This window comes from Oncorhynchus mykiss, chromosome 25 (genome assembly GCF_013265735.2).
Source record: "Oncorhynchus mykiss isolate Arlee chromosome 25, USDA_OmykA_1.1, whole genome shotgun sequence".
NCBI lineage: Eukaryota > Metazoa > Chordata > Actinopteri > Salmoniformes > Salmonidae > Oncorhynchus > Oncorhynchus mykiss.
In genome coordinates, this window is record NC_048589.1 from 32,121,895 (window position 1) to 32,135,979 (window position 14,085).

Below are 14,085 nucleotides of genomic sequence, written 5' to 3' on the forward strand. Positions count from 1 at the left end.
TTATCTCAGCCAATCATGGCTAGCGGAAAGGTTGCTGACTTTTTCTGTGGCTAAACCAACTAGGCTCGTAATTTAACAATTGTTTTCATATTTGAAGATGGCATACAAGTTTGTTATTAAGGCACATGAAAGTTCACATGTTCCAGAAGGCATTTCTGTCCCACAAAAAGGTTCTCCTATGAAGTAGTGACGTGTGACATACGCCTAGTTTCCTGAAACCAGTCCCATGTGTTTGTAGCAGTATGTTCAGAATGTGGTGTGTGTGTGCGTGTGTGTATTTATGTATTGTCGTCCACACTCGTGCACAACCACAGCACCCCATTGAGAGAGTTTGAGTGAGAGAGTCTGAGAGAGAGAGAGTCTGAGAGAGTGTGTGTGAGAGAGAGAGAGTGAGAGAGAGAAAGAGTGAGAAAGAGAGAGAGAGAGAGAGAGAGAGCGAGAGAGAGAGCGAGAGAGAGAGAGCGAGAGAGAGAGAGAGAGAGAGAGAGAGAGAGAGAGAGAGAGAGAGAGAGAGAGAGAGAGAGAGAGAGAGAGAGAGAGAGAGAGAGAGAGAGAGAGAGAGAGAGAGAGAGAGAGAGAGAGAGAGAGAGAGAGAGAGAGAGAGAGAGAGAGAGAGAGAGAGAGAGAGAGAGAGAGAGAGACGGCTGAAGCAGTGACACAGGTTTTTTTTCATATGGAAATGTGAAATAAGGGGGTGATTAAATAGAGCTGTATATTAAAGTACAGCTGACATTAGAATTAGCATAATGAGCTCTGGCCTCGGGCTGCATACTTTATTTGCCATCTGTGTCGGACTCCTTCCCCCTGGGAGGATTCACACTGAAAACTCCTCAATAAACTCACGGCCCACTCCACTCCATCCCTCCGTCCCTCCATCAGAGGGCACTAATACCTTCCCAGGGAGAGGATCCCAGCCAGGGGAGGACAGTCATTCCCGCTTAATTGTGGGGCAGAAATTAATTACATTTATTGACCTTCAGCCCCCAATGAAATGTTTTGTGTGCTGAAGAAGTTCAGCCAGTACAGTGGAGTGGAGCGAGAGAGAAGTGAGAGGGAAATTGAGAGGGCAAAGAGGGGCAGGTGTAAGAAATCGAGACCCTGGTTGATTTCCAGTGTTTCCTTTATGTAGCACTAGGGCTTTGTAAAGAACTCGGCCATAAAATAAGAGAGGGGAAATATGGCTGGGTGGAATAATGTGTGTGTTTGTGTATTATGGGGGGATGAGGAAGCTACAGGGGATTGTTTGTGGCTATGAGCGTGTGTGTATGGTGGGGAGGGGGGCAGCAGGCACTTAATGTGTAGCCTGAAGGGGGGTCATTGTGTGTGTGTGTGTGTGTGTGTGTGTGTGTGTGTGTCCACTATAATTAAGTCAAAGGATTTACAGGGCCAGGGCTAGAGCAGTCATGCTTCAGTACTGAGGTGAGCAGCTGTTCCTTCTCCTTAACAGACGAGACACACACACACACACTGTACACATGTCAGACAGCCACGCATAGACATCTCCTTACATCCCCACTCAATGCAGGGGAAATGCTTTTACACCAGACCTTTCCAATGCAGCCCTACTAAGTGCCATGCGTGAAGATGTGGTTTAAACGTTTATTTTGTGCAGACAGATTGATTGAGTCATTCTTTGAGCTGACATCACAGATAGCAATAATTTATTGGTGCAAATGTTAGTGTTAAAGAGAAATGACCAGTTTTTTATTTTATAAAGCGTTGGACATTACGGTGTAGTAATAATGTTTAAAAGGTGATTTCAGAAATCAGTTTTTCTTGGAGATGTATTTTGAGCATATTTATTGATCAGGTTTGTAGATCCCCCCTCACTTTTATCAGCCCTGAAATATAATCATGCCAGTTAGTATTTACTAATCTAAGTGCACATGATTCACAATTTTACATCAATTAAATTAGACCAGTGCAATTATCATTTTTAAATTAATAATATGAACAATTTATTATGCATTTATTATTATTAAAGATAGAAATAAGCTGCCTTAGAACATTTTATTTCAACAGAATGAATTGACTGTTTTTGCATATCCCTCGTGAAGTATCAAGAGGAGTTGTTGTTATTCAGATAATAACAAGATGGTCTAATCATATTTCAGTGACCTGAATAGACCTTCTGTTCTGGGTTGAACATCTGTCTTACATCTGCATTGTGACCTACATATCATCGGAGGCCATGCAGGCGATCATGTCTAGATGGGATCCAGCTTACGTCAATTTTTTTTATTTATTTTTTATTTAACCCTTAACTCCTTTTCTAACCTTAACCTAATTCTCCTAACCTGCTTCGTCAGTTCTCCTAAACCTGCTATGAAAAGCTGTGTTCTTTCCAGCAAATGCCCATGCAGACACACTGTGTGTTCACTATCCTTCTCCCTATACAGACTTTCTCTGGAGCTCTCTACTCTGTGCACCAATGACAGTGTCTGAGGTGGAGTTGGGATATGCAACAAACACATTTCCACTTCACACAAATATATGAAATGGGATAAATATAAACACCCACCAAATATGTATTATTATTTATGATTCTTGAGCCTCTGTGTATAGAGTATAGACATACTTAATGTACACACACACAGGCACAAATCTCTGAATCCAATCCTTAACAATTACAGAAGCATTATATTTTCCTCTGTACTCTAAATTGAAGCATTAGGTAAAAACACAATGCTTTCGTTTAATAAATAAATTAATCTAGTTTCCAAGAGCACAATTAAATTTTCCCACTTTATATGTGTGTGTGTGTGTGTTTTACACCAATCCCCATAGGAACGTGGCAGTCTGTGTTTAACATTCATTTTCACTGTATGTGCTGGATATTATGCTTGTTTGTGTCGCTGCGGTAACGAGTCCCATTGGCATTACCCAACCGGCATGTGTAACACAGGGGCTGGCCCATCAATTAGTTATCTACTGTTAAAGGTACACAGCTATGCCAAGCACCACAGCCTAGAACCTGTCTGTCTGCCTGCCTGCCTGCCTGCCTGCCTGCCTGCCTGCCTGCCTGCCTGCCTGCCTGCCTGCCTGCCTGTCTGTCTGTCTGTCTGTCTGCCTGAATTCAATTTGCTTTATTGGCATGAGGTAACAATGTACATTTTGCCAAACCTTACTTTGGAGATTTACAATATCAACATAATTAAAATAATAATAATCAATCTTGTCAACGGGACAACAGTAACAACAATAATCAAGTGTCAAAATAACTATACATTGAACAATAACAATAAGTGTAGAGCATAGAGGACATGTGCAGGTTGGTTGGTCTGTCAGACACTGTGTGAACTCAGCCCCAGGACCAGCTGGATGAGGGGACTGAGGCTTCAGTGTGTTAGTAGAACAGGTTTGTGAACTCAGCTCCAGGACCAGCTGGATGAGGGGACTCTTTTCTTTGCTCAGCTCTTGGCATTGCAGGGCTTGGTAATGATATGAGAGGGGGTCACTGTATTTTTTGCATTGTTTGTAGTTTCTCTCTCTCTCTCTCTCTCTCTCTCTCTCTCTCTCTCTCTCTCTCTCTCTCTCTTTCTGCCTCCCTACTTGAGCCGTGCTGGATTGATTGCAGCCATAGCTCTGTTTACACTTTCCAATCCTTATTGATCTGAGAGGAATCAGTGAGGGAAACAGGACAGAGCAGTTTCTGGTTTTAGTTCCCAAGATACAGTATGTGCTTTGATAGATAGAGTCTGTATGTCTGCCTGTGCAGGTTGAATTGTTAGATTTGTTTCCTGGCTTTGTGGGTGGAATTGCCTCATGAAGGAACGTGAACTTGGGAGGTTTTAGTTATACTGTAGTGTCAATGGTGACAGAGTCAGTATTTGATCCCTCCGTCTAAATGTGTGTGGCGAGTCATTAAGTGCCTCTTCATTTGCAAAGTTGAACATCCACACACAGAGAAAAGGAGTTATACATTTCTTGTTATTTTTTTATAGTACTCAACCTTTATTTATACAGGAAGTCTTGTTGAGGTATGAAGACCTCTATTACGAAGGAGACCTGTAAACACTAAAACTTGACCCTATATTTTCTCAAACGCTCTGAAGTGTTTTCAGCTATAATGTATTGAATGTGTGTGTCTAGAATGACACAAAGCACCCAGTGGATGTCAGTAAAATACCAAATAACAACCCCAAGACCGGTAATAATGTACCGCTCCGTTTCAATCTGTCCATCCGCGTTCTCCGTTTATCAGCAGTCATTTATCTTAATACACCCCCAGAGCCTTTATTTTACTCTCCCCCTTCCTCTCTTTTCCTCCCCTTTCCTCTCTTTTCCTCCCCTTTCCTCCCATTTCCTCCCCTTTCCTCTCTTTTCCTCCCCTTTCCTCCCCTTTCCTCTCTTTTCCTCCCCTTTCCTCTCTTTTCCTCCCCTTTCCTCCCCTTTCCTCCCCTTTCCTCTCTTTTCCTCCCCTTTCCTCTCTTTTCCTCCCCTTTCCTCCCCTTTCCTCTCTTTTCCTCCCCTTTCCTCTCTTTTCCTCCCCTTTCCTCCCATTTCCTCCCCTTTCCTCCCCTTTCCTCTCTTTTCCTCCCCTTTCCTCTCACACACACACACACACACACACACACACAAAGGCCTGATAAATATGTCCCTGTTATGTGACAACATGATGTGTAAAGACTATTTCAGCTACTGGAGGTATTAGGCAAATATGAAGTGAATAACAAAAGTCTGTCTGATGGCCCTCTCTCTGCAAAGTTCCTCTCGTTGTATAAATCAACACATGACCGGGTGATAACCATGTTTATCAGTAGTAGTTTTAAATCCTGCAAACACAGCTGTTAGATATCCAGGTGTGTTTCAGTTGTTTCACTCCCCATACGTAAGAAATAGGTTTATTGTAAGGAAATATGGTAACAGAAAAACAAACATAGTCACCAGCTTCACCATACAGAAACACCAAACTTGTTGTATTTTTACTGACTACCGAATACCACTAAACACTCCACTAAAAATCTCAATATTATTCCTCAGATAGATGTGAAGTTACTGTCATTGAATTCATTGAAAAATATTTTGTTTTGAAGAACATGTTTTAATGATTTTCTTTCTTGTATGTGTTTCTCCTGTGTTGCAGGAGGCCGGGACGAGCCTTCGAGCTACATCTGCACCACGTGTAAGCAGCCCTTTCCCAGTGCCTGGTTCCTCCTGCAGCACGCCCAGAACAGCCATGGCATCCGCATCTACCTGGAGTCCAACCCCTCCAGCTCGTTGCTTACCCCCCGCATCACCATCCCCGGACCGCCCATGGGCCAGGACTCCATCCCCCAGTCCCCCCTCGCCAACTTTCTGGGAGAGAACAACCCCTTCCACCTGTTGAGGATGACTGGGCCCCTGCTCCGGGATCCCCCACCAGGCTTCATGGAGAACCGTGGAGGCCTCCCCAACACGCCGCCCTTCGTCAGCCCCTCACCCCGCCACCACCTGGACCCCCACCGGCTGGAACGCCTTAGTGCCGAGGAAATGGGGCTCATCTCCCAGCACCCCAGTGCCTTTGAGAGGGTGATGCGGCTGACGCCCATGGCCATCGAGGCCCAATCCATGGACTTTTCCAGGCGGCTCAGGGAGCTGGCGGGGAGCAATAACGTGGCCACACCTCCTCTTTCGCCCAGCCGGGCCAACCCTATGCACCGCCTGCTCAACCCCAACCCCTTCCAGCCAAGCCCCAAGTCACCCTTTCTCAGCACCCCGCCCCTGCCGGCCATGCCCCCCAACAGCACCACCCCGCCCCAGACACAGGCCAAGAGCAAGTCATGCGAGTTCTGCGGGAAGAGCTTCAAGTTCCAGAGCAACCTGGTGGTCCACCGGCGGAGCCACACCGGGGAGAAGCCCTATAAGTGTCAGCTGTGTGACCATGCCTGCTCCCAGGCCAGCAAGCTGAAGAGGCACATGAAGACACACATGCACAAATCTGGCTCCATGACAGGGAGGTCTGACGATGGGCTTTCCACCACAAGCTCCCCCGAGCCGGGCACCAGTGAAGTGACTGGAGAAGGCATGAAGAACAGAGAGGGAGACTTCAGGGGTGAGGGTGAAGAGGAGGAAGAGGAAGAGGATGAAGAGGAGATGGAGAACGAGAGCAGGCCAGAGTCAAACTTCAGCATGGACAACATGGAGTTCTATCGTAACCGTGAGAACGGCTCCAAGCCGCCGCCAGACGAGAAGAACTCTCTCTCCCTGGGTAAGATGGTGGAGAATGTGGGCCTGAACACTATACAGCAGTACAATAACTTGATAGTCGACAATCGTAAAAATCGCATGCCCTTCTCTAAGAAGGGGTCCGACGGGCAGCGGGACACTGGGGATGAGGACTCTGTGGTGGGAGAGATGGAGAGGGAGCATCATCATCACCAGATGGAAAGGGATCACCAAAGGCCCACTGTCAACGGCAGGAACTGTGGCTCCGGCAACTCTTTCTCTAGCCTTTTCCCCCGTAAGCCCACACCCATCACCAGCCCCAGCCTGTCCAACTCCTCCAACAAGAGGATCAAGATTGAGAAGGATCTGGACATGCCCCCGGCGCCCCTCATCCCCTCTGAGAACGTCTACTCCCAGTGGCTGGTGGGATACGCTGCCTCACGACACTTCATCAAAGACCCTTTCCTGGGCTTCACCGACTCCAGACAATCTCCCTTCGGCACATCCTCTGAGCACTCATCTGAGAACGGCAGCCTGCGTTTCTCCACGCCTCCTGGGGACCTCCTGGATGGCGGCCTGTCGGGGCGCAGCGGCACAGCCAGCGGGGGTAGCACCCCTCACCTGGGGGGCATGGGATCCGGCCGGCCCGGCTCCAAGGAGAGCCGACGGAGCGACACCTGCGAGTACTGCGGCAAGGTGTTCAAGAACTGCAGCAACTTGACAGTGCACCGGCGCAGCCACACGGGAGAGAGGCCCTACAAGTGCGAGCTGTGCAACTACGCCTGCGCCCAGAGCTCCAAGCTCACACGCCACATGAAGACCCACGGGCAGATGGGTAAGGAAGTGTACCGCTGTGACATTTGCCAAATGCCCTTCAGTGTGTACAGCACTCTCGAGAAACACATGAAAAAGTGGCATGGGGAACATTTGATGACCAACGAGGTCAAAATTGAAGCGAGAGAAGCTAAGCCAGATTTTCCTATTTTGCCTCTTTCGCCACAACCTTGAAAAACAAACAAATACAAAAAGGGGTAGCTGGATACTCTTTTTCTTAAATATCGCATTTTGGGTTAATTTTATGTTTTTGCCTAAGAAACTGCTAACTGAGAAAAACAATTAAACAAACAAACAGATATTAACAGCACCAATTATAGCCGGTCTAAACTGCCTCATTTGGCTAAAGATCCTTTTTAACAGTTGATCAAAGGATGAATTAAATAATACCATTATTGGAGCCTTTAACTGTGCAATAATTTCTGTATTTATTGGATTTTGTAATATTTTGGCATGTACAGGTACTATTTTATTTTGTCATTTTTAAATTTGTTTTACTTTTTATTTTAATTGCTGGGATTTTATTTCATTTTTTAAAAACCCAGAGGATATCCTGAGATTTCTTTTTAGCAGACAGAAAAAAAAACTGCTTATAGAAAATTGTATATTTAAACTACACGTGTCATTTCCTGAAGAGAAGCCCGAATTTAATCTTAAAAAATGTTTTAAGCATAACTGAGGAAGCTATTTTTTATTTGTTATACATGATAGGATATACATTCGCGGATAACAATCTTTTGGCATTGTAGCATGAACTGACTTTTAACATGTTAATCTAATTGGATATGTAGCACTGAATGTCATTTATGACAGTAAATCTAAAGAGGATCCGGAGGTTTCACAAACCCCGCCTCTTCCCCAGTAAATACATCCATTAAAAATAAAGAAGAAGACGAAGCAGAAGAACACAAAGGCAGCTGCTTACTGGTACCTAGTACCCACCCCTGACAGACAACGCTAGAGAAACAGAGACATTGTGTATTTCTATAGAATCCCCTCATACTATTCTCACACTGCATCTAAACTAGCTCCTCCTAAACTCACCCTAACCCATCCTACTAAACATAACAGAAATGCTATAACAATGCACATACTGATGTTTTCTATCTTTTATCACACAGTTGTAGGATGGCTAAACCGTCGGGCTAAACTGCGGAGCTTTATAGCCAGAGAGAGCAGGGAGATCTTAGGGTGAGCTATAGGGGTCTCTTCCCTCTTCTTTATGATGTCATTCACCCCTTCATTATCATTCCACGGATGAGTTTAACACAATCGCCCGTGCCCTTAGATTATTGCATATATTACACTCTCCTCCCAATTCCCCGACCCTCGTCTCTGATGCACACTGTCTCACTCCTCTGCCAGCTGACTATTACAACTTCCAGCACTATTACAAACTCCCTATCGGATACTGGGCACAGAGTAGCATTACAGACAGCCTCATCACCCTCAGTCTCACTCAGTCATTTCAAACTGCCAGGTATTGACACATTCTGTAGGCAAGGTGTATCTCCTTAAACTCTGCTTTCTCTGTTTTGATCACCATTCATATTTAATGTTTCTCTGGTGGTGGATTAGGAAGGGGCTGGGTGGTGTTTTAAGAAGGGGCTGGGTGGTGGTTTAGGAAGGGGCTGGGTGGTGGATTAGGAAGGGGCTGCGTGGTGGATTAGGAAGGGGCTGGGTGGTGGATTAGGAAGGGGCTGGGTGGTGGATTAGGAAGGGGCTGGGTGGTGGATTAGGAAGGGGCTGGGTGGTGGATTAGGAAGGGGCTGGGTGGGGGTTTAGGAAGGGGCTGGGTGGTGGATTAGGAAGGGGCTGGGTGGTGGTTTAGGAAGGGGCTGGGTGGTGGATTAGGAACTGGCTGGGTGGTGGTTTAGGAAGGGGCTGGGTGGTGGTTTAGGAAGGGGCTGGGTGGTGGATTAGGAAGGGGCTGGGTGGTGGATTAGGAAGGGGCTGGGTGGTGGTTTAAGAATGGGCTGGGTGGTGGATTAGGAAGGGGCTGGGTGGTGGATTAGGAAGGGGCTGGGTGGTGGATTAGGAAGGGTCTGGGTGGTGGTTTAGGAAGGGGCTGGGTGGTGTTTTAAGAAGGGGCTGGGTGGTGGATTAGGAAGGGGCTGGGTAGTGTTTTAAGAAGGGGCTGGGTGGTGGATTAGGAAGGGGCTGGGTGGTGGATTAGGAAGGGGCTGGGTGGTGGATTAGGAAGGGGCTGGGTGGTGGTTTAGGAAGGGGCTGGGTGGTGTTTTAAGAAGGGGCTGGGTGGTGGTTTAGGAAGGGGCTGGGTGGTTGATTAGGAACTGGCTGGGTGGTGGTTTAGGAAGGGGCTGGGTGGTGGTTTAGGAAGGGGCTGGGTGGTGGATTAGGAAGGGGCTGGGTGGTGGATTAGGAAGGGGCTGGGTGGTGGTTTAAGAATGGGCTGGGTGGTGGATTAGGAAGGGGCTGGGTGGTGCATTAGGAAGGGGCTGGTTGGTGGATTAGGAAGGGGCTGGGTGGTGGTTTAGGAAGGGGCTGGGTGGTGTTTTAAGAAGGGGCTGGGTGGTGGTTTAGGAAGAGGCTGGGTGGTGTTTTAAGAAGGGTCTGGGTGGTGGTTTAGGAAGGGGCTGGGTGGTGTTTTAAGAAGGGGCTGGGTGGTGGATTAGGAAGGGGCTGGGTGGTGGATTACGAAGGGGCTGGTTGGTGGATTAGGAAGGGGCTGGGTGGTGGTTTAGGAAGGGGCTGGGTGGTGGTTTAGGAAGGGGCTGGGTGGTAGTAGTAGTCACTACCAAAGCGGTCACCACCTCTTTAACCAGATGAGAATTACGTACCTTAAAATGTAATTCTATATTATTATTAACTCTACATATATTCAGTAACAATGTTTTATGATATCACTGCCCTATGCATTTTTTTTCTATAAATATCTATACATTTTGACAAAATGAATTTATACCTGTATAGTAACAAGTTTGATTGTATAGTGTGCCATAGTCAAAGTGTTTATGATGTTGTATTTTTCTTCTGGTTAAAATGGTCTTGTCCGCTGCGAGACAGAACCAGTGGCAGTTAGTTACAGACCAGTAAATTGCACAGTTATAGATACAAACAGTGTCTGTAGAATTCTGTTGAGCGTGTGCCCAAACAGTAAGACAATTTTTTCTTTCTTTCCTCATTCAGGGCTCCCTGTGATGTGTAGTTGAACGCATTCTGAAAGAAGTAGCAACTCTGACACACACAGAATGCACAGCTGAGTGAGCTTTTTAGGAAAGATTTTTCGGTCTTCAGCAAGCACCAACCTTTGCCCAAATCAGCACTCCTTGTTATTTTGAATAATGTACCCCTGTCTTACCCCCCCCCCCCCCCTTGTTCAAACCCCCTTAAGTTGACCTTTGACATCCACGCAAAAATGTTTTTTTTGTTTTGTTAAAAATCTGTCATTGAGAAAAAAATAAGAGAAAAACACAAACATATCTTTGCACCATGTTGACCCGTACTATGATTCGCACCAGTTGACCCGTACTATGATTCGTACCAGTTGACCCGTACTATGATTCGTACCAGTTGACCCGTACTATGATTCGTACCAGTTGACCCGTACTATGATTTGCACCAGTTGACCCGTACTATGATTCGTACCAGTTGACCCGTACTATGATTCGTACCAGTTGACCCGTACTATGATTCGTACCAGTTGACCCGTACTATGATTCGTACCAGTTGACTCGTACTATGATTCGTACCAGTTGACCCGTACTATGATTCACACCAGTTGACCCGTACTATGATTCACACCAGTTGACCCGTACTATGATTCACACCAGTTGACCCGTACTATGATTCACACCAGTTGACCCGTACTATGATTCACACCAGTTGACCCGTACTATGATTCACACCAGTTGACCCGTACTATGATTCACACCAGTTGACCCGTACTATGATTTGTCAATCATTTTTTTACACACAAAAAGAAAAAGAAAATGGAAAATACGGCTTCTGAGCAAGAAATGACTTTGACTGGATTTACTCGGCCTGGGTGAAGGGTTCTATAGTTTGGGATCAGCTGATATTGAAGTGCCAGCGTTGCTATAAGCTTGGCTTTCCCAATACTGGCACTATAAAAATTCAAATTAATTTATTGGGACACTTTTTGTACTGCCATTCAATTTGACATGAGTGTGCCTTGAATACTGATCTTCCTATTCACCGTCTCTCAAGACAAATGCGACACTTTTGTGAAGCAAAGGATTTGAACAAAATGAAAACAATGTATCAAATTTATGTGTCAACTTAGTTTCTAATTTGCTTATGAAATTCCAATAGAATATCAGAGATATTACTTCTAAAAATAAAACAAAGCTGCATTTAGGTTAGGAGTAGCCAGCACAACAATAATGTGTCTGTATATATGTATGCATATGTACATAGAAATGCATAAACCTATATAGATATATATCAAATTCTTCAAATCAGGACAAGACTGTATCCCTAGAAACATGGTCAGAGTGGATTGTATTGCCACACAATAGTCAAGGAAGAGACTGGACTAAAAATCAGGAACTGCAGAAACAAAAAAATAATTTAGTGCACTCTGTCTTAAAATACGTTTACAGTATTGAAACAAGTACAAGGGGTAAAATAATATTTGTGTGTATGTGTGTTTTAAACCAGTATTTCTTTTCTTCAAGTTTGCTTATACAGTTTCTCTGAATGCCATGGTGGCGATGTGTATATTGTTTTTTGGTGACGGGGTTTTAGTATATATATATATATGAATATATATGAATATATATGACATTTTTCTTGTTTACTGTAAAAGTATACCAGTATTTGTAATATTGGAGAATGCCTGGGCATTTTACAAAAATATAAAAAAAGTTATTGTTTCTTTCTTTTTATTTTGGAGTCCAATTTCAATGGTGGGTCTTTTAAAAATGTTTATGTCACTGTAACTGTAAAAGTCTTCAGTTTTAGTAACTTCTTCTTTTGCTGCCTTGGTGTAATAAAATGAAAATAAATGAAATAAAAAGTGAACTGGTAACAAACTTGGATGGGGTGGGGGGGGATGAAGCTGCATCATGTCTGAATTTCCCCTCGTAGAAACTATGGAACATTGTTATTGCTTTGCAGTAAAATACTGACATGTATCTATGTTCTGCTTCTGGATTGGATGCTCTTCATGGCTGGTTTGAAATACATGTGTAGGCACTTGCTGTCTTTCTACAGAAGCTTGTCTTTTTTAACCTGTATGTGCATCCTTCGTGAAAAGGGTACTATAAGTACCCGTATGTCATTATCTTATTTGGGGTAGGGGACAACATTGCAACTTCAAGATAAAACTCACAGGCTGCCACCATTTATTTGATTTAATTTGGCAGGATAAAATAGTGCAAAAAACCCATGATGAATTTGCATTGTTGACATGAACCTTATTGTACAGAAGGGAAATAAAAAGGTTGTTTGACCTTTTAGCAACAAAAATACACAAGTAGATGTTTTTGTTTACTATACTGTTGGTTGTATATATCTTTAGTTTTTTTATTTAGATTTGAACATTTCTATGTGTTCTAACTGGCACTGGCAGTGACCATCTCTTTAGGGTCATCTAGCTGCCCTTTGACCCTTGACCTTTGGTGACCTGTGTGTCAGTTGTACAGGAACCTGACCTGCCAACCCATAGATTTCACAGCATGAGAAGAATGGAGAACATATACAAGCATGATGTGGTAGAGACGCAGGCAGACAGGTCTGGCCACCAGTCAGAGAAAGGACATGGATAGAGTGTGTAGAAAAAGATACACACATTGGAGAAAAAATGGTAAAGTCTCTTATGAGGTGCAGGGAGATTATATATCTGGATACCTTAGTTAGACATCGTCTCACAGAACCATGTAGTGTACACAGAGCAGCCGAGGCTGGCTGGATACAATCAAAGCTACAAGCTGCATTCGCCTCAAACCAGAAGCTACAATTACAGGCAGTTAGTAGCTACCGTACCTGACCACAATCATATGGACAACTATCAATCAGTCAGAACCAGGGTGTTTATATGAAAGCTGCTCACTTAGATGTACAGAACTGTCCTCCAACTGTTTAGCAGCACAGAACACCCATATCTGTGTTTTATCTTCCTTTTACGATTTGATGTTTCCCTTAAAATATTGGTGCTTTGATATGTGCTAAGAGCTATTCCATGTTGGCTGCACTGTTTGTCTGCCCCTGGGCACCGTAGACAGAACACCAAGCAGAGCAAGGCTAAGCTAGGCGGTTGATGGTGTTCACTTTGTGTATAGACATATTCATGGAACACTGCCCAGTCTGTGGGTATATTCATTTAGTTTTCCTTCAAAGGTGCAGGTGTATTGGGCTAGGCCAGTAGTCCCTCTACATGAGAGACTGAGTGGACGTTAGTACGCCGGTCCTGAATTAGGAAGTAAAAATACAAAGTGCTTTGCTGCTTTCCACTCTTTAGGTTTGACATTCAATCATTTTACTATTTCCTTTTAGATTTTTTTTATGTTTGTATTTAAATAATAACACAGGGTTGGGATAAAGAAATCTGTCATTTTTTATATGTAATAATGTTCTAATACAAATGGAATTGGTCCGGGTCTGGACATACAGGGGGAGGGCTGGGGGCTTTGAGTAGGGATGTTATGCTGTGTGTGATGTCACTTTATTTAAATACATGAACTGATTATTTAGGCTGCAATTGGCTGTGTTGTCTGTGATGTCACTGAGGTGAGGACAGCGTTCCGTCGTTCTCAGGCCTGATGAGTCCAATGCCATTGGTTCGTTACAGTAAACATGACATTCAGACATCACTTGGCCTGTCTCTGCGCTCTTTATTTGAAACACATCCGAAAGATGCATGTTCACCACATTATGCAACAGGATCAATACACACACACACACACACACACACACACACACACACACACACACACACACACACACACACACACACACACACACACACACACACATTTTTAAGTCATGGAACTTCTGAAATGTAGAAATTGATGTGTACATAGAAAAGAAAACATCTGACATTAAACTTACAAAATAACATATTTCACTCTTCCTTCCATGTGCATTAAACTAATCCAATACCATCGGACTTATTCCGTC

General features: G+C 44.4%; 1 protein-coding gene across 3 annotated transcripts in view; it reads left to right on the forward strand.

Annotated features, from left to right (window-relative positions):
* The window catches only part of LOC110510947 (B-cell lymphoma/leukemia 11B-like), a 114,402-nt gene extending 100,623 nt beyond the window's left edge, over window positions 1–13,779 (forward strand). The window contains exons 3-5 of one of the 3 annotated variants that reach the window (XM_036962225.1): window positions 5,087–6,982; window positions 8,103–8,172; window positions 10,132–13,779. In XM_036962225.1, coding sequence (XP_036818120.1) covers window positions 5,087–6,982; window positions 8,103–8,172; window positions 10,132–10,150 — 1,985 coding nt within the window. In that variant the 3' untranslated portion in view covers window positions 10,151–13,779. Of the gene's footprint in view, window positions 1–5,086; window positions 8,671–10,131 lie in introns of those variants that run through there. The other 2 variants (XM_036962227.1, XM_036962224.1) reach the window with 2 other exon arrangements.
* Window positions 13,780–14,085: the final 306 nt, after the last annotated feature.